Here is a 20,912-nt window from a genome sequence, read left to right as displayed (position 1 = left end):
ATTGAATTTTTCATTTCTTTCATGTTAGATCTTTGGCCTTTAGGTACCTTGAGATCACTCCGGAAATATTTGTGTAAAAACTCTGCAGCTCTTACCAACAATTCAACATCAAACTCAGATTTTTGTTTGATATAGGACTGACAACATTATATCCTGCCCCTAGCAACAGTTTGCAAACAAAACTATATACATCAACTTGAGAGAAGGTAATTTAATGCCTTGCCCCTTTTTCAAAGCAACAAATGGCAACTGGAAAAAAGCAGGACCAAAATTCTCAATGCTTATGCCAGAGTTAACAAAGGAGAGAATAAAAAAATATATAAATATATATACACAAGCATATACATAAATATATATACATTTATATATATATATTAGTAAACACATAATCTAGTATCAAGAATATGACCAGTGTATGAACCACAATCAGTAAATGAACTAGCAGGTTCATTTCCTAGAGCCCTCTATTTATTTATTTCTCCTTTATAAACTCTGCTTTATTTTTAAAAAATGCTTTTCAATTGCAAATACTGACTGCTGTTTTATGTGAATTAGAGGGAGAATGACTAGGAAAACAAATACCAAAACCTTATTAAATTTTAAGATGGAAAGAAAAATGTGAAAAAGCAGTACAACAAATGCAGTTTCAACTGCGTTGTCTTGCTCCTACAAAGCTGTGCAGTAGAGGGCACCACAGATGGCAAACAGAAGATTACTGCTTGGAAGCTGTTAAATCCTGCAGTATAATTTCACATCTTTGATAAAACAAATATGATAAGTAATGAAACACTTTCAGATTTGTTTTAAAAGACAGACTGTTACCAATAATCCCTTTAGGATTGCCTCCTGTTATAAATGTATGCTCTTATCAGAATACTTTTGAAAAAACCTGTGCTGTGAAATGGTATGAGGTGCCTAATGCCAATTTATAAGTATGTTCTTTAACTGTTGAAGAGGAGCCTATCTGGACCAAAAGCTGCTGTAATCATTACATAGTACATAATAAAAGAGCCATATAGTACAAAAATTTGCATTTATTTAGTGCCAACTTATTAAATTGCTTGATTCTGACTTTTTATATATAAAGCACTGCATCAGCAGAACAAATATTATATAAAATATATAGAACCATATGTATGCTATTTCCTTTTCTTCACAGCATGCCTTATCAAAAAATTTTTCCTCTTTTCAAGTATAGTTCACCTTTTACATTAAGTTTACATGATTGTCATGTAAGTATTTCTCGCCAAATGGTCTGTCCTTAATTGTTTTGGTGGACTGGCAGGCATACCAGTGGACCTGATAGGTTTATTTTCAATTAATGTCAAACCCTGTCTTTCACTCATGCTTAAAAAGACAAACCTCTCCAAACTGTAGTGATTCAGTGCAAGCAGAAGTATTTGGGCCAGCTAGAAGTGTTAAGGAGATAGATGGAAGCTTAAAAACTACAGTGAGAACAGGAAAAACAAAATCCCCACCAGCCATTTAAGAGCTTCTTGGGAGTATGCCTACTATGTTCCAGCAAGCTTCAGTTTCTTTCCGGCTCCTTTGGCTGTGATCTGGACAATTGCTGGAAGGACAGACATTTTGTGAGCCAGCAGATTTTACTGTGAATAAGTTAGGATGAAACGGGAGCCAGATCTATCACCTGCCAGTTACTGATCTTTTTCAAATGAGCAAAGCCCAGAGGGGAAAAAAAAAGAGAGAGAGAGAGAGAGATATAGTCATTCTCTGCTAACAGCTAACAACTTCAAATGGGATAGCTCCTTTTAACTAACATGTTTGGTTAAATAAATAAATAAATGAAAAACTTTTGCTTATTTTTCAGTTTACCTAGCTCTGGAGGGAGAAACACCTGCAAAAAATTTATTGCAAAAATATTTATTTATTTATATATCTCTCAAAGACAGCCAAGCCACAATCATGAGAGGAAGTGTTTTTTTTTGTTGTTTTTGTTTTTTGTTTTTTTTTACCATTCCTTTTTGTTGTTATTGTTTTATCTCTCAGACAGAAATAAACACTAACAGGCCTTTCTTAAAAGCAAAAGCAACTTTCATCTAATCTATGTTATTGTGAATTTCAAATCCAGCATTTTCTAGTTCTCTTAGGGGCAATAATGTATTTTGGGTGACAGGACAAGACAGGTTTTTGAGACAAAGAAGCACTCACAAAGTGAAATAAATGAAAATATGTCTTTTCATAATTTAGTATAAGTGCCATAAGAGGTTCATTGACAATAATTAAGCTGCAAACAGAAATAGTTGTCTGAACATTCAAAGACACAAATTTTATGTGCTGAGAAGTTTGAGCTTGCCCCATACTATCACAGCCATTATTTCTCAATCCTAAACTGGTCTCACACTAAGAAAGGGCACCCCTGAAGCCTCCTGAATCCTTAGGGATTCTCCCTCCCTCTGTAGTCCAAGTTACTGTATCAACTTCTCATCCTTGCAGCATTTTTTAAAGAAGGAACTGCATGCTGTAGGCATGTACCCTCCCTGGAAAAATAAAATAATTTTAAAAAATCAGCTGCAGCAGCTTTAAGGCTTGGAAAGTTACATGAAAATAAGAATAGGATTTTATAATGGGAAATTGGGCATTCTACTACTTTTATTATTCTTTTGAAGAGCATGTTGTGAAGGAATATAAAGAGAGAAAATATTTTGAAACATCCAAGCCTCTATGGAAGTGACTCAGCTGAAAATAAAACAAAGATTGCCTTGTTGTTGAATAACCTACACGTCTCTCACATACAAATAATAAATATAATTGCAGATGAAATGTTAACTCTTTATCTGCTGTATTCTGTATCAAAATCCCATGAGAACTGAATAATAAGAGAGTTGGGCAAATAAATGGCACCACCCTTTACATCAACTACTTGTCTATTTCTAAAAGAGATAACTGCCTAAGATTTACCTACTGCCACATTTTCCATTGCTAGGATTGGGAATCAAATGAGAATCTGGGCTGAAGTTTCTATATATCAGCTAAATAAATAATTTGAGTTGAACGGCTGGGGGACTGTGGGTAACTTACAGCCAATTCTCTCCACTCTCTTTGGCATCTCCCCGTAATCAGCTGCCACTATTGTCCATACGGTAAGAATCTGACAAAACCCACTTGTAGACAGTGGTAAGTTTTCAGGTAGCTACATACCATATCATGGAAGTGGTAATAGCATCTAATGAATTGATTTGTAAACATCTTTATACTTGTAAAATTCCAAATCTGGTTTAACTGAACATTGAATAAACACGTTATTAGGAAAAATTCTGATGATTAAAAAAATGTGTTAGAGGGAAAATATGTTGAAACAAACAAATGGAAGACATTTGTGTTAAAATGTAACTGGAAAGCAAGAATGTCTTCCATTCCATGTTGATGTGACAGCTCAGACATAGTGGTCAATAGAATACATTCTCAGAAACAGCTGCACCATTTCCTCTGGTTTTGAAAAAGGTAAAACATCTTGTTTATTTTTTATTTTCCTCTTGTTGGCAAAATCCTAGAGAGCATGAAAACTCAGGTGTGATTTTGCTCCTCAAACCCAAAAATGCCAGCTGCTGTACATTAAAAATACTTGAGCCAAAATCTGTTCTTTCATTTATGTGAATGCTCCACCGCTGCTGTCCTGGCCCCAGATTTATGCCAACAGGTAAAACTTGGGATGGACTTTAGACCTTCATTATTAACTAATAACGCCTGGGGAAAATGAAGTAAGAGGGTGACGTAGGATTCTATTCTGACAGTGAGCACTGTGGGCTATATAAATATCAAAAAGGGTGGGGCAGCTGATTTACAGACTTCTGCTTCATTTTTGGAAGCCTAGATTAAAATCAGCTTTATGTCACCATTTAAAATGCATTTGGAGATTTTAATTAAGTTATTAATGTTAATTAGTAACCCAAAAATGCCAGGGGCACTGTGACGCAATTCTGGATAAATGGCAACCTTTGCTCTGGAGGGTCTTAAGGCTCAATAAAATTGTACCAAATAAAAAAAATAGCATAGATGTCTTGTCTTGGTCTGCTGTTTTCTGTTTGTTTATTTTTTACTGGAGGACAGAAGAAAACCCATGATTCAAATATAAACAGGAATCCAAAAAAAATATGCTTTACTGGGATGTTGTATAAGCAATTCTGAATGCACTAAGATTAACTGGACTTTCATGAAGACTTCTCTGTGCCTTTTTCTTGGGTAAATTTTCAGCCCATTCAAACATTTTGTGATGTCTTTCTATATATTTGTAGACCACTCTTTTCTCTGTACTCTGGGAAAACTCAAATGTGTCAGCTGGATGTCACTGCTATAAGCCATCTTCTGCATTTGGGCATGGAGGAAGGTATGACATTTTGCTTTGTTTTGCTTTGATTCACTGCTGTTGGCAATGAAAACTACTAACCATCTAACCATCTTGAGCCTGGCTTGAGGGATCTTCTTCCAGGCAGCTCTCTGGCTTCTTTTAAGACCAGGTTATAGAAAGTACTGAGCCAGAAGAGCCCTGAGGACATTCTGCAGCCAAAAATGTATATAGTTACAAGAAGGTGTTAATGAAATGTTTCATAAATAAAACTACAGAATCTGTGCACATAAATACAAACTTCTGTAATATAAAGCTCTCCCTGGCTGATCCCAAAGGGACTTCAGTGCTCGAAGAATAGAATAGAACAAATTTATACTATTCTCTAAAGACAAGATCTTCTGGCACAAACAAGAGTTTGGAGCTGTGGACTAAGGGGTTTTTCTACACTGGAAAATTGACTGGAATTGCTATTGCAGAATAAGCTATTCTGCAACAGCTTACTGTCTGACCCGTGACTTTTCCAGACTAGAATATCCACACAGGGAGCTATTATGGAACAGTTTATTCAAAAATAGCTGTTGTAGTTAGTCTTCCTGCACAGATAAATGCACAGTATCCATGCATATCCATAGTAAGGAAAAAAAAAGGGGGGGATGTATCTTATTATTATTATTATTTTCTATTACAGAATTCTATCTAAAGTCTGAAATATAATATGTGGCAAAATGGTAGGCAAGGAACTTTTGGTCAGATCCTGATGCAATTAAGATGCCTTATTGAATTTGCTAACATAAGATATATTATTATAACGTACTATAATCATTTACTTACATGCTAAGAACATCTCTACATCTGCAAGGCTACATCCATTACAGGATGTTGCATCAGCTTAACTAAATAATTAAAAACATACCTAATTAAGTCAGGGAAAAATATTAACAAAATATATTTGTTGTAGTCTCTGATTGAAAGAACTCACATCTCAGTCATCAGTCTTGTGATAACATCAATGCACAATGTTAGACAGAAATATACAACAGTTTCAAACCTCTGTAATAGCCAAGCTTTTTTGGTGGTAGCCCATTAATTTGAATAAATAAATAACAAATAGCCACGTGCTGTCAGCAGTACCTCTTCCAGGGATTGGGAAAAAATTCATGTCTGCACCCGAGGTCTAGGTGGATGACAGGTGGGACAAGCACTTGTTACCAGAGACATGGTTCCTTTCGAAAAAAATGGTGCAGTGTTAATTTATTATTTCACTATTTTTCTGCATGTCCTCCACTCTGAAAGGTTAAAGGGTCTCTCATGCATTGTGCTGGAATGCTTCCATACTGGATCCATTCACTGGGAGTTTCGAGTGCCAGGAATGAGAGATTGGGACCCTACAATGTCAAGTGAAAAATAATTGGTACATAAAGGGTGATTCTGAAGATACTATCGTCTATCCATTAGTTCTAAGACAACAATATTTAAGTCTTCCTTTATGAATTAAACTCAAGACTTTCTTTCAGCCTTTTAATAAAGTTTGATGCTTCACCGGGAGGAAAACTAACCTTCACATCAACCAATCTAGATTCTTACTTGGTGTGGAGAGCTGGATGAGATCATATCCTCAGCAAAATTATAGAATGCTAAGAAGGGAATCAGGAGTGCCAATTCCTAACTCTCATTTTAACGACAGGGTGCCTCATATTAGTGATGTAATGTAAGCAAATAATAGATGTTGCTGAACAGCTGCTATTACACTCTGCTGGCTCTTCTCTCAGAGATTCAAATAGGAGAGAACTGGTCCTTTAAATTTTAAGTACATTGATTTTCTAGATTTTCACCCATATTATGATGGCAAAGAGAATTTTTGAAATTATTCTGTTAAAAATTAGTTTAATCTTATAGAACAAATTTATTCTATAGAAATTAAATTTGCTGAAATGGAAATTTACTTCCAGAAAACTGTGTTTGCTGAAATATATGCACAAATTATATCACAAAATGTAGGGACGGTAGTTAGAAAAACAAAATGATGTGTCTTGAACACCTTTAAAATAATTTTGTCTTTATATAGTTTTTCAAGGACTCAATTATAAAGTTTTACCTCATAAAATAAATATGGATATATAATTGTACTGATATATATGTTGCATAGTCTAACAGGGAAAGGCAACACTTTGTATAAAGTCAGCTTTGCCAATTACACCACACCAGTTGTCTGGAGGGACCCAAATAACTCCACAGATTTGCGTACGTACTGGGATTACTGACACCCTATTGAAATGTTGTAAGAATTTACAACAGTTCTAAGAAGTGCTGTGCTGACGGCACGTTTTCTGGAAATCGTGGGCCTGCTCCTGGGAACTGATGGGAATCCCACTGTCTCCTCGCCCTGACAGAATGAATGGCCACAGGAACAATTTTGTATAATCTCCCTGGGGAGGTAAAAAAGCTGTGGCAAAAGGATTCCCAGGGAGTCCTGGGAAAGAAGAAATGAGGTTTCATTCTGGGCCAGCAATCCATTACAAGATTATTACCTAAATCCTTTCATGTCAATGTTGCACTGGAAAGTACCAAAAGACTGGCAAGGAGGAAGAAAACAATAAATGGGAAGCCAAGCTAGACAAATCTTGGGGTACAGTTTGGAAGAAATAGGACAAAAAAAAAAAAAAGGGTCAGAACAGGAGAAATGAGCTATCAATCAGGAGGATTTATGGAAGAAATTATTATTTTATTTTTTATTTTTATTTTTTTTTCCTAATTGGAATGTGTTTTAACAAACTAGGGGATAACCTTCAAACTCAGAAATCCTAGATATGAAAGATGACTGACTGAAACATTTTGATAGCACTCTGTGCCCTCCTCTTGATTTTGGTAGTGGGCCTCCCTCAGAAATGTCCTTCACATTTGTATTGTACATATTCTCCTTGTGTGGAGGGAGAAATAACACACCACAAACTAAAGAGCTCACTGTACTTGTGACAGATTTAGTCAGTAATAATGTAGAATAAGAGAAAAAAAATCAAACCATTTACATGATACTAGAGACAATATTTATGGAGACTCTCATTAATTTCCACTCCTAGTGGAAAACATCTAATTTCAAAAATTAAATGTTGCCAGCTTCACAAGGCAAGATCTTGCAGAATATACAAGCATGATCCTAATCCTATTAGTTTTCCATTATGATGGGGCAACAGTAACAGACCATTTTTCCTGCATTACACAACATTCAGTCTTTTGCTGGAGATTTAAACCAAGAAAACTTTTACTTTGAAAAGATGCATTTGTTTCCGTGTTTTATGACACACTTATAATAAATATATTAAGCAATACACTGAGGTCAGACATGCTGAAACACTGCAATAAAAATACTTTTACGATGAGTGTCTGAGAAATTATCAATAACTTTTCAAGTCTTCATAACTGTGAAATCAGTAAATGGACTTGAGAAATTTGGGAAACATTTCTGTGTAACACATGCATATTTTTATCTTAATTTTAAAAAACAAAATCAGTGCTGTAAGTTTTGCTAACTGCCTTTCTAGGTAAGATTCTTGCCTATAAATGCACTGAGGCAGAATGATGCTAATGAGATGTAAAGTTCATCTCTGTGCTCCCTTCACTCTCTGGCAAGATCAGCAATAGCGTATCTACAGTGAGCTATACTAGCTATTTACAGTCCCCAGGGCACAGATACAGAAGTTATTCAGCCATGGAAAAACCTGTCACACTCTCCTTTTCTCTACTCGTGCCCCTTATCTGTGTGCTGCTAACAGAGTGCCTGGCTGGCAGTCAGAGAGGTGCTGGCCAAGTGCCCCTCGGTAGGCAGTGTTGTATGACGGCACTCGGAGCGATGGCCATGCAGCTCCGTGTGGGTGGGCTCAGCTGAAATTAGAAAACAATCTTATGTGTTTTTCAGGCGTTCCTTGTGGGGAGGGGGGTGACAAAACCTCAACAACTACTAAAACAACACCTCAGTAAAATTACAATTGAAGAACCTAATATATAATAAAATAAAAATAAAAATAAAAATGTTATCCTCTGGTTTCTTGCTCTTTCAGATATCTCCTAGCTTCAATATTATACTGATTGCACTGCTACACACATTTTGTTATATATGTACATAACATACATATGTTACCTGTCTGCTACATTTTTCATTAAATTTCTTTGTATTCAACTACTAGTTGACAATACTATTTTTGTGAGGAATGATTTTTCTTTGTACCAATGAAAAACAGAAATGCTTAATCTGACACATAATATGGACTGCCATCTTATAAAAAAGATCACTGATGAAAGATAAAGATTAGCTTTTCATAATTAATTCATTAACATGCTTGGGAACTGTTGTATCACTTCATCCAAAGGCATAAAGAAAAAAGTTTGAAAGAAAAGAAAAACAATTGAAAGGAAACTGCAAAAATCCATCAACCCCAGCAATGTGAATATACAAATGAACAAGCGGCAGTTACTTGAATAATGAAGACAGGTTATTTCTTGTATTTATTACAGGCACTTTCAGGTATTTATTGCATCAGCTGAGATATTTCTCTAATCATCCATTTAGAAGACCATATTGGAAGATGCACTAGAATAAAGGGGTTAATTCTGATCATGGAAACTGCAGATATTTTATATAATGCACTTTGTGGCACCCAGAAGTTTTCACCTTTACCTTAGGATTTTAAACCTACGAGCATTTTTCAGATGGCTTTCACTAAATTTAGTGCTTCCCAAAACCAGTTCCAACCATGCAGCTTTTCAGCACTCAGTGAGAAAACTGATTTTCTTCTTTTGTGTCTTTTCAGTTTCCACTGATGTGTGGTTAGTATCTTCAATAAAGACTCTCCATCTGAGAAGCACAAAATGTCTACATGACGGGTGACGTGATCCAAAGATCATCTACCCTAATGTTCTGCTTCTGACAGCAAGCAATACTGGGCATCATGAGAAGAGCATAAACGTGCAGTGATGATTTCCCACCACGCTTTCCCGGTGTCCTGTTTATGACCAAAAGGTTCTGGAACCCGGGGCAGTGACTTTGTATGCAGAGACAATTTTCTTCTATGGATTTGTAAATGCACATGTCTAACATGCAAAACGTCCTGTGACAGGGAGTTCCACACATTAACTACTTGCTGCTGAAGACATGTCTCCTTTTGTTTGCCTTCAACCTGCTATCTGCGAGTCTCTTTTGATGCCCCTTGCTGTGCTGAAACACAGTGAGGGATCAATGATACCTACTGCCACAGATCAGGTCGGAGAGAGGAACACAGTGCTAAGGATGTCTGCAGCCTGACACTTGGGAGAGAAGGTATTAGCAGGTAAATAGATTGGGAACAAATGCACAAGAAGAAGAGTAGAAATCATGAAGTGAAAGCAGCAGGTGAGAATTCCATGTAAAACCATCTGTCTTGTCTTGGGTAATAGAGGTATCAAGATTCAGAAGTAATTTTGGCCATCTGAACAAGGCTGGAAGCTACACACGCCCTCTATTCCTTTCTTCCCCCATAAATGTCAGTTCTACAATCAAATGAAAAAAAAAAAAAAAAAGTTTTAAATTCCTTAACACTTGGGCACACACAGGCGGGTTTCACCTCTCTTCTACTCCCTGCAGTCCCACTGATGTCAGCCCAGGGGAAGCTGAGGTCATAGTTTGGCTCCAAGAAAACCCAAAGCACAGAACCTTCAGGGAGATATACCATCTTTTCTTGCCACCGGAGGGTACTTTTTTTGCCTCAGCTTGAAAAAGAACTTGGCTGTGATTGAGATAAAACAGATTGTGGAGAATTTGATCTACGTGTAAATGTCTCCAGATATTTAATCAATGGGGAAGCAGTGGAACAGGTTTGGGCAGCCTACTGGTTGATGACCTGTTCTGATAAAACCTGGCTGGACTATAGAAGTCATTCAATATCCATCCTTGCTGATGTTTCTCATGGCCAGCTAGCTACGTGGAGCACAGCTTCCTGATTTTATTAGACTTGAGCTTCCCACCCTCATACAGGTTTTTGCACTATGACATAAAAAGCAGTCTGAAAGGAACGTCGAAGTTTTACCTATTAAAAATTTATATCTATCTACATTACGTACGCAGATGGGGATGGACAGAAGGAGAGTATGTAAGAAATATTGGCTACGAGTCCTACTATATGCATAGACATGAAATCTTGGCTGCCCACTGTATGAGCTAAAATGTTGGATAGTAACTGTGCTCCAGAAAAGATTGAACCCTGGGGCTTACTGCTAGGCAATGATGGATTTAATTAGCAGGGTGTGTGTAGAGGGAACGAAGGAGATTCTTCTCGGGACATGCCTACACTTGAAACTGTGTGTGTTTTTTATGCATCTCTGTTAAATGGTTTGCAAAATCCATTGTATGATCAATGCACACACATCACACCATGATGTTCTTATTTTCTGTCACTGCAGTTCTTCGTGCAATAACAGCATCCCTTCAATGAGCTTAGTTTAATTTCTTGTCATGTTCAGACTCCTTTGGTGTTTTGTGATATTTCCTACATGTTCAATTGTGAATAATTTCCCACCTTTTCAATTACAAATAGAATAAAATCTGGCAGATTAGTGTGCAACTGTATATCTGAAACAAAAATACCCAGTGAAAATTGTAATGCTATGTTTTTGCCTCTGACCAACAGACTACATTGAATTTCCACTTATAAGATTCTGTTAGGGAATCTATGGAATCTTAGAGGAAAGACAATCCTACAGAAGTTTTGTTTCAGGGAATGAATGTATACTAAGAGATTCAGTCTCCTCATTTAAAAGATCTAGTGTTTGTGTTCCACTTAGCAGTTTTAATTCTTCTTTAATTTACAGGAGGCTGTACAAGGAAATAATTTAATGAAATGCCAAGAGGACAGGGATGTGCATACCAGGTTTGTGTGCAGACCAGAAACAGGGTTTAATGAGCTATGCTACGAGCTGTGACTCTTACAGACCTCAGATCTCTCAACATTTATGCATTAGTTGCTATGCCTGTGAAATGGAAATAGAGCACTTGGTTAATCTCATGTAACCACCGTTAGTATGGGCACCGATAGAATGTGCAGTTGGTAAGTGCACTGCTAGTGTTACGTGTGTAACTAAATCAAAGGAAGCAGGATTAGATTTCATGGATGGGAAACGCTGCATTAACAAGAGCCTTTTTCACATCTTTATCTTCTGACAAAAGACAAGGAAATTACTATTAAATGCATTATATTATATTACAGGAGAAAAAAAATGGCCATCTTTATATTTCGCTGAGAGGAGGAAAATGGCATTGAGCTATATTATGTACAAAAACGTTTGCATATTGAGAGAGATGCCGTACCCAGCTTGTGTCCTAGTGTGGGAATTTCGTTTGCAAAAGAACTGCAGGGATTGTTCTGCGAGGAGTATGTAAGCCTACAGACCCCCCTGCCTTTCCCAGGAGCTCTCGCTGCTTCGCTTACTCTTTCTGGCTGTGAAGTCTGAAAAGAGTTCACAGAGGAGCAACAGGATCAGACTTCCCCTCTCACCTTTTGTTGAAAAAAAAAAAAAAGGGGGGGGGGGGGGGGGGGGGGGGGTTGGTCAGGTCCCTTAAAACTACTTCAGACTGAATTAGACCACAAAAACAAATAATGAAATTACACACAAAATGTACACTCACAATAAATGTAAAAATGTCATCTTCCCAACTCCTGTGGTTAAATCTTTTAGAGCTGCCATTTTCAACTGATATTAAAATATCTTTGAGACCTAATACAGATGATACTGCCACAACCATTTGCTATTACTTAAAATGTGTTTATAGGTCTGATTTCAGCTTCCATTGAAAAGCGGTGTAAGGAACCAGCGCCCACGGATGCACAGACACGCACACAAGCACATATTTCATCCATCCCACCACCACCAGCTCCAGGTCACCCTGATTAACACTTTTCACATAAACACACTTTTTCTTACTTGAAATGTTAATGCCTGCTTAGTGCAAGGTGAAAGTCTATCCAACGATAGAATCCCTTAAGAGTGTTAATTAAACAGGACAATAATAATCCACTGGTGATTTATAGTGAGGTGGATTACTAGACCATAGTGGTTGGTCTGATAGGCATTTATTGCCTACTTAACCATTTAAGTATAACAAAAAAAAATCATTGTGGTACAAAAGGTGATGAATGTTTCTGCTAAAACAGTCCATTAAGATGATTCATTAACATTACAAAGAGGTCTGCAGCCTGTGTGCCACTTGGAGCCCGTAAAAGTCTGGGAAAGTGAGAGACATTACCATAGGAAATGCTTTATGCTAAACGTGCGCTGATAGAATCTAAAGTCCACTTTCTGCAGATAACATCGCGTTTTACATTTTGCACTACAAGGTCTAAGGCTGCTTTGTACTTCTCATTTCTACAGCCAGAGAATGTATCTTTCTAACAGAGAAGTGCGGGAGGAGAGGAGTAATAAAAGTCACAATGCTCTGGCATACATTTGAGTCTTTCATACTCCCCTTTGAACTGATGTTACTGGAATGCCGAATCGCTGGTTACACCACTGAGGAATGACTGAGAGTCATGAGTTATAGTCACAATGGCTACAACTTTATTAAATGCACACCAAATAAAGCTAGCATAATGATCTTTTCGGGTCAAATAACAACAGATTCCTGCTGTGTAGCAGCAAGGAGGTATACCATGCACAACCGATACATGGAACTGTAGAAGGGTTAAATCAGAGTGAGAACATATCTAAAAATGCCACAACTAAGATCTCAATACTTTCCTAACAAATTATTCCCAGAAAAGTGAACCTAATGAAGCTAGATCCCTTATGGATTTATGTCACAACTCTCACACCTCCCTATCCCAACAACCCCAGCTGTCCCCATGCCCTCTACCACAGTCACACTGCAACACCCCAAGCCTCCCTCAGCCTTCCCGACTCTCCCCCACACCAAGAACATTTATTTTTCACTGAGGACTACCCTGGCGTGCCCTGGCATCCCTCCCCACGCCATCTCCAGACTGTTTTGATTTGGCAGCTCAATAAAACTGTGCATTTGCTAAGGAGTATCAGAGTAATCTGCAAGTTAGTTAAATCATTTGCTGTTGTCAACCACAATGAAGAATTGCTAAATTCTCCCTTCTTCTCAATGGGAATATTAATAAGAATTCCTTCCTCTGCTTAGGTGCTAATTCCTGCAGTACTGGTAAGGACAGTATCTCTGAAGCATCTATGTAACCTGTGACAAACGTGTCAGCACACTGGAAACTGGGTCAGACAAATAACACGATTGTGCAAGTAGTTTCCCTAGGGAACCAGACTGAGAGGCTTGATAGGATCTCCACTGACCAGAAGTCAGTAGAATCTTGTTTATGTGTTCCATCTAAAGTAGAGCATCACCCAGTGCTTCCTAAATTACAGGAAGTGCGCACAGCACCTGTTCAGACTACCCGAGGTGGCTCCAAACAAGCTCGACCAGGTTCTGGGAGCAGAACAAGGCACTTGCACCAGAGCTAATAAATTTTGCTTCCAGGTAGGTAATTGGCCTACTTTACTTCTCTGTAGGTGAATTGGCACAGCTATACTACATCCTGGTCTGGAGACAGCTTATATGGTTTTGCTGTCACTGCATGGTATTTGTTTTCACTTATTGACACTTAAATTGTTCAGAAGAGAGTGTTAAAAGCAAAACATTACGGGTACTGAGCCTGTACATGGGAAAGGAGCTGAGAGGCAGATGCAATATCAAATGCTGTTACCCCCAATATTGTTTAATGACTTAACTGCTTGGGGAATTGGGTAAACCACATTTAATATCTGATGCAAACTATATTTCCACTTTGTTCTTCTAGGAAAACAAGGCATTGACTGCATACATGATCTGCAATAACGCTTTATTACAAGGCATGCCAAAGTTTGTTGACTTCATCTACAGTAATGGGACAACCGTTTTCATTAACCCTGTAATAATATTTCTAATAACCATCTGCAGAAATGGTAAATTCTTTAAAATTAACTATGCTGATTAATGAATTGAGAGCACTGAGGCACGGAGAGAACGTGCTGTTGAAATGCAGGCTCTCCACCTTGATGCACACCTTTTGATTCCCGAGACACTTTCAAGTCTTGGTTCTTAGTCAATAATGCCCAAGGGTGCACGGTGCTAGGGAAGTGCATTGACAGTCGGATCAGGCTAGCCTGTAAGAAAGACCGCAGGAAGGAAGGAATAAGAAATAGTGGGAGGTTGGCAGGAGCAGAGGCTAAACCAGAAAGAGAAGCTGAACACGTGTGTCCAGTGGAGCCTGGTGAGATTCAGAGTGGGACTGGGAGCAAGGTGAAAGGACTAGATTGCAAGATCCATGTTTGCAAAGCTAAGGAGAAGAACTGAAATTTCACCCCAGTACTTTTTCTGTCTTCCACACACAATTTAACTTAGTTTCAGTATTAGCTCAGAGACAGTCATCAACATCTTTTTATATTTTGCTCTACATATACCTTATGAATTATGAATTTCCCTACAACCAAATAGCGTGGTGTCTAAGTCACACCTACAAAGTACGAGACTCCAACTAAGCTTTTTCAATCCACTTCAGAGCCCAAATTTGTCTGACAAAAATAATGTTGAAAACATTATGTCAAATGTCTGCTCCAAATCCCATAAAGCACTGCTTGGATATGGCCCAAGTAAATACCCTAGCCACTGGATGTTGGCTATTCTGGGATGTCTCATTCTTTCTATTCATGTTTTGTTTTTTAAATCATTCTGTGACAAATCTAAAACAAATGTCAAAACCGTTAAATTTTTTTACATACTAGATTTTTTTTTTGGTTGTTTCTGGACAACCCTAATTCTCAGTGCACCACCCTTAACTCTTTGATTCATTTTTGTCTCTTATAACTTCATCCAAGTTGCTGGCCTTTAGCTGAGAGACACTTCCCTTTTACATAGGCAAAAAATAATTTGATCTGTGCTTTCTATATTCTCCCATATCAATGTTTTTAAAGTGTGTTTCACTAGGTTTTGGGGCCCATGAACTGCTTTTACAGGGATCCAAAAAGGTAAAGAAGACAGATGGCTTTGATATGACATGAAGGATTAGCTGCCTCCAAAGTCTGCAGATCAGAAAATTTTAAAGACCACTGTTTTATACCGATATACCCGTGTCTTAGTGTTGCTGTTATAAGGTAGAGAGCTTGCAATAAGCATTTATATGCTCTGGAATAAACAACAACTAACAATGTTAAAATCTAAGAGAATCACAAGATTACACAAAAGGCAAGAAGAATTTAAGAATACTTTGGCTCGGAAGATTCATGTATAACCACATTCATCACATTCAGGAGAAAGCAATTTTGCATCAAAGTTAATACAAAATTTGTGTTGTTACCTTTATCCTCATCGTTATACTAATGCAATCACATGAAAACTAGGGAAAAAAATCTTCTTTGAGACTGTTGTTCTCCATCATTAACAATTATGACATCTCTAATATGACCCCTAAACATTACAGTTTCTAGTAAAATCATTAAATAAAATCTGTTTTACATGGCATTGAAAATAGAAATCCATATGTTCATTTAGTCCAATAAATTAATTCCTACAAGCTTATTCTGATGAATTCAGAAAACAAGGTGTTTTTTTCAGCCCATCCACCTGGCATTTTCAACTAGGAAGTCTGTGAGCTAAAGGCAGCAAATTTTAGTCAGATACAGTTAGCTTCTTTTCAGACTTTTTCAGTAAAAGTAATCCTTAAATGCAGATTTTTGTGGAAAGATGTGATGAAATTAATACTGTGCAGTCGTGCTATCAAATTAGACCGTTACCATATTTAGTGCTGAAAGTGCAAACTCCATCACTCGGTACAATGCCTACATGCACAGACAGAAGAATAAAATGGTATTCATGGAATAGATCTGCACATACTCGCGGACTATGCTGCAGTGAAAACCAATCCTTTTCACAAAAGGCCAGGTCAAGCCTCAGTTGTTCTTCCTCAGAATTGTCCTTTAACAGAAGTATTTTCTCTGTCCCTAGCGAACTGACACAGCGTGCAGGGGAAGGACGAATTAGACTCTGCATTTTATTAGCTCCCTCCATGTCCAAACTGCTCTTCCATACATACCAAATATAGTAAGCAGTAAGCGCTCCACGTTTGGTTCTTGCCTCAAGGCTGAGAACATTTCTGTACAACTTGTAAACCCTCTCAATTCATTTTACATCCCCACTCCTCCTGTTAGGCTTGCTAGCAGCATCTTTCACAAAGATCCTTTTGTTTCTACTGGAACTTTCTTAAAGATTTCCTTGACATTTCTCTTTCTCTCAGTATCCTGCTCCTACCCAGATCCTTCCTCTTTCCCAGGCACGCTGAAACCTTCCATCGCAACCTCCTGTGAAGGGAGAGCGGGGTCACTGTGCCCACGCGCAGAGAGAAGCCCAGAGCTGGAACCAGCTCAGCACTTCCCGCAAATCACAGGGCGCACCCAGCCCTCCACAGCACTGTGGACACTTGGAGGTGTTCCGGATCTTGTAGGAGGAACTTCTCCGTGATTTAGCCTTTACTCAGAATATGCTGTTCTTGTCTTAATGTATGTTCTCTCTTCTCCTTCCGTGGTCTCTTCCTATCCAACTGATGCAGCAGCCCATGCATTGTTAGAAATATCCCTAGTAAATCAGACGCCAGAACACAAATTCCAGCTTCTTTCAGAAGAAACTGACATTTCTGTTTGTAAATGTAATCGATGTAATTCCCAAATCACAGGCTCTTGCTGTCTGACCTATCAACACTTCCCAATTACATACAATGAAGATGCTCTGTAAATAGGTTTTTGTTTAAATGGAAGGTCTTCCATGCTTCCATGCTATTGTTCTGATGCATTCAGGACACAGAAATAGGGACAGAACTAATCAGGAAATGATTCATAATCTCCATAGCCTTCAACTGCATGAAGGCGCACTCTATGCTACACTCATCTATATGGAGCATCCGACAGTTACCTATATAAAAGAACTGGAGTTTTGTTTTTAGTGGTTTCAATCTTTCACCATAGCTCAAATTTCTCTAGATATTAGGCAACAGAAACCTCTCCCCTGCTCAGAGCTCATGACAAGCACACATCATTCCCAGAGATAATTTTTACCCCCAGAAAAACACAAGGATCTTACTGGAGCATACAAATCTTAACTTCTTTGGACTTTACGTTTATATTTTCATATGAGATCAGCAGGTAAATTAACTAACCTCCTCCTCCAAAATAATGATGATGATAATGATAATAATAATAAATCTTTTGTATGGAGTTCACGAGAATACTTTATAGCCCCTTGATTTAAGTAAACAAACAAGCAAACAGTTTCCTTCTGCTCTTTTCTGGACAATCCAAATATGTAATAGTCTTTATAGGATGCTAATTGTGGAAATTCATGCTTTTAAATTATTATTTTTGGGTGTCTGTGTCTCGGACAACAAAAACAACAGATTCTCTCTTGTGGTCAGACCACCAAAGCGGAGCAAAGTGCAGTAACTCTGAGAGTTTCTGCCCCATGTTCTGCTCTGCTTGTCCTTTTGAAAGGGGTCTCAATGAAGAGCCTTGTTGAGACCTCCGCTGGTGCCACTGTTTATAGAGGGGGTCATTAGGAACAGTTTAGTCGGAACAAAAGGGGTTTTGTTTCTATTGTCCTGCTTGCAGTTTGACGATGTCTTAACTGAAAAATTATCTTAATAGTCTAACAGTATATACGTGCCTATGGGGCTCAGGCAACTGTAGAAAAGGCTTCGGATGAATGCTGAAAGGATGCACTTTACAAAGCAAACTCAGGGCATGCTAAGCACTGCCTAGTAAACAGAAAGGTTTCTGATTGAAAACCTAGAAGTCCCAATCTCAGAAAAGTAAACTATGATAGTGATACACGTACAACTGAAGTCTCTGCCACAAAAAGATCAGCGGTAATACCAACTACTGTGTGTACAGGAACAACCCAGTTAGTTCCTCTGCTGGTGTAAATAAGCACGCTTCTGTTTTCTCCAATGGTGCTATGCCAATTTACACCAGCAGAGGAAACAGTCCCTTCATATTATTTTAAAATCCTCCAGCATAAACTTCTGATTGATGATTTTCTGCCGCTAAAGCCCTGGGAGATTGCTTCCTGCTCCTCACACCGCACAGAGCTGGGGCAGAACAGCGAACGGAGTTCGGTGCTCACAGCAGTGCAGAGGCACCCCTATAAAGCATCACAGATACAAAAGAAGTTATTTTAGGGGCAGAATCAGACACAAAAAATGCACATTGTATCTCTGCAGCCCAGTGCGGCTCTGAGTTGGCAGCACAGATTTCCAATCTGAGCGGCTCTAAGACATATTCAAAATAAACTACTAAAATAATTGTTCCTATGGAAATGAAATAAATAAAAGTAGAAGCCGAGACAGAATTAAGATAACGTTGGACCAAATTCTGTTTCCTGCTCATTTAAATGCACAAGTGAGATAAGGCTCAACAGGAGAAAAATTGTGGGGTGCAGCTGTTGTGTGTAATCTTGCTTTCCTCCTGACCTGTAAAATCCAGCCTCCAAAAACCTCTCTGCTCCAGCAACAGAAGTTTTATGATTCAGGGGCATGGTACATATGGTTTAGCATACACACCCCAATTTTCCATGCAACCTCCCCTGCTAGGATTACTAATACTTGTGGCATGAGTAGTTTGTACAGCAGCTGTGCAAGGGTTATGCAAGCATTTATGTACACACTGGAATAAAGGCACAAAATAATGGTTCTTTTGAGGTATTACTCTGCACCTGCCTGGAGAGAAAAAGTAAAGCCATCCAAATGTGTCTCATTGCATTTTACAGGTCAGAATCAGCTCTTATTGTTCTCTTTGGAAACAATGCATAGATTTTACATGCTTTTAGTTCATATCTGGTTGAAAATAAATAAATATCCCTAGTGAAAACAAACAGCAGAGAACTAAAAATACTCTTGAAGAAATAAATATATGTTAATAAGAAGAATCCTGATAATCTGGTGATGGGCTGTTGAAGCAAAGACCACCACTTATTGTAAGAAAACATTACATCTAGGCAGACTTTCAGAGCCCCATTTCCAAGGTGCTGCAGCACGGCTTACGCCTGCTCCTAACAATACGACACGTGAGTATATCCTCAGCACCGGCTTTCACAAATCCAAGCCTAGGATTTCAGATGTTCCGACTACAATGCAACCAGTGAAGGAAATACCCGGTTTTATGCCAAAAGCTTTGACCAAATCAAGTGCATGCAGAATACTTTAATAGTGCAAAATTTAATTCATTTTTGTTTGCGCGGCTTTGGCAATATGCAGACCTAAAAGTGGTCCTATGTCAAACAATATTCACATGTATCTCTACGCTACAGAAATATAGTACTGACATACGTATAAAGACATTATTGAAGTACACTGCTGGACGCACACATACACATATTCAGACCAATATAAAAAGAGCTGCATACAAACATGTAAGATATAATATAGGCCTATTCAAGCCTATACAAACTGAACATAGACGTGTGACAAATATCATACTACAAATGTTTTGATGTTATAAACTCAATTCTAATGTTCTCTGAATAAAATCATAATAGAAGAATATCCACGGAGATGTAGTTTTGTGAGGTGAAGAACTCTGAAGTATTGAACTTTGTCCACCTTACGCAGTTGTTGAATTCACCATTAGTCCCATTTCATAAATCTAAAATTACTTTAGTTACCACTAGTGTCTCCAGAGGTAGTAACGTCCCCGCACACCCAGAAACACAGGTTTCATTTCTGACTCTCCTCTGATCAGTAGCAGTGAGGATCCATGCCTGATTTTTACACCATCATCACTGTAGTCCGACTCAGCACAGAGCAACCCCAATCTGTTTAAATTCCTGGATTAGATGTAATACAATGGCTTACCCGTAATGCGATTACTTTCATCTTGGTGAATATGCTCTCAGCAATAATGCTGAGGAGATGAATAGAAACTTTTGATAAGGATAATCCAATATGGCGTAATTAAAGATGCAAGCTAATTATGCATTCTTATACAAATAATAATGCTGTTATTTTTGTTATATAAGTGTTTAGCATGTGCAGGGCCCAGAGGAACAATTCAAAATTCCCCAAACACATGCTATTTTAGTGGGAACATTTGGAAGAAGAAAAAAGTTTGCTATAATTTAGGACTCGCACTTTGTTCAAGACAAATGAGAGAAGATGCAAAACAGAATGGAAGAGAAACATGGTTAAAGTTAAAAAGAGGACATCAAAGTAGGAAGGCAAGGAGCTTGAAACTGATTCAGCAGAAATGAGGAAAAAATGCTGTGTGTCCGATTTCTGAAAACAGTCACAAAATGAGTTGGTGAGCAGAACCTATACTTTTTAGTGCCCGTGTTAAAACTGAATGCAAATGGCCCAACTCTGCCACTGGCACATTGCCTAATATGAGCACACGATGATATCAGCGCATACAAATTCATCAAGCACATACCTGCACATTTCATGTCTTAAAACCAGCCTCTTTATCTCCTAAAGGGATACTTCCAAGTATACCGGCTTCTACACAAACAATGGCAGCAGTTGGTACAAAAATCAGATAAGGGCACACACGCAAT

The 20,912-nt window shown here is 38.1% G+C and overlaps 1 protein-coding gene across 1 annotated transcript in view; it reads right to left on the bottom strand.

Moving 5' to 3' along the window:
* SPO11 (SPO11 initiator of meiotic double stranded breaks) overlaps positions 1–20,912 on the bottom strand; it is a 39,324-nt gene that overhangs the window by 17,487 nt on the left and 925 nt on the right. The window contains exon 2 of the mRNA XM_035343691.1: positions 20,789–20,856. Within this exon, the coding sequence (XP_035199582.1) occupies positions 20,789–20,796 (8 nt within the window). The 5' untranslated portion in view covers positions 20,797–20,856. The remainder of the gene's footprint in view (positions 1–20,788; positions 20,857–20,912) is intronic.

Source organism: Oxyura jamaicensis, chromosome 20 (genome assembly GCF_011077185.1).
Source record: "Oxyura jamaicensis isolate SHBP4307 breed ruddy duck chromosome 20, BPBGC_Ojam_1.0, whole genome shotgun sequence".
NCBI classification, from domain to species: domain Eukaryota; kingdom Metazoa; phylum Chordata; class Aves; order Anseriformes; family Anatidae; genus Oxyura; species Oxyura jamaicensis.
This window is presented reverse-complemented; position numbering and strand designations above follow the sequence as displayed.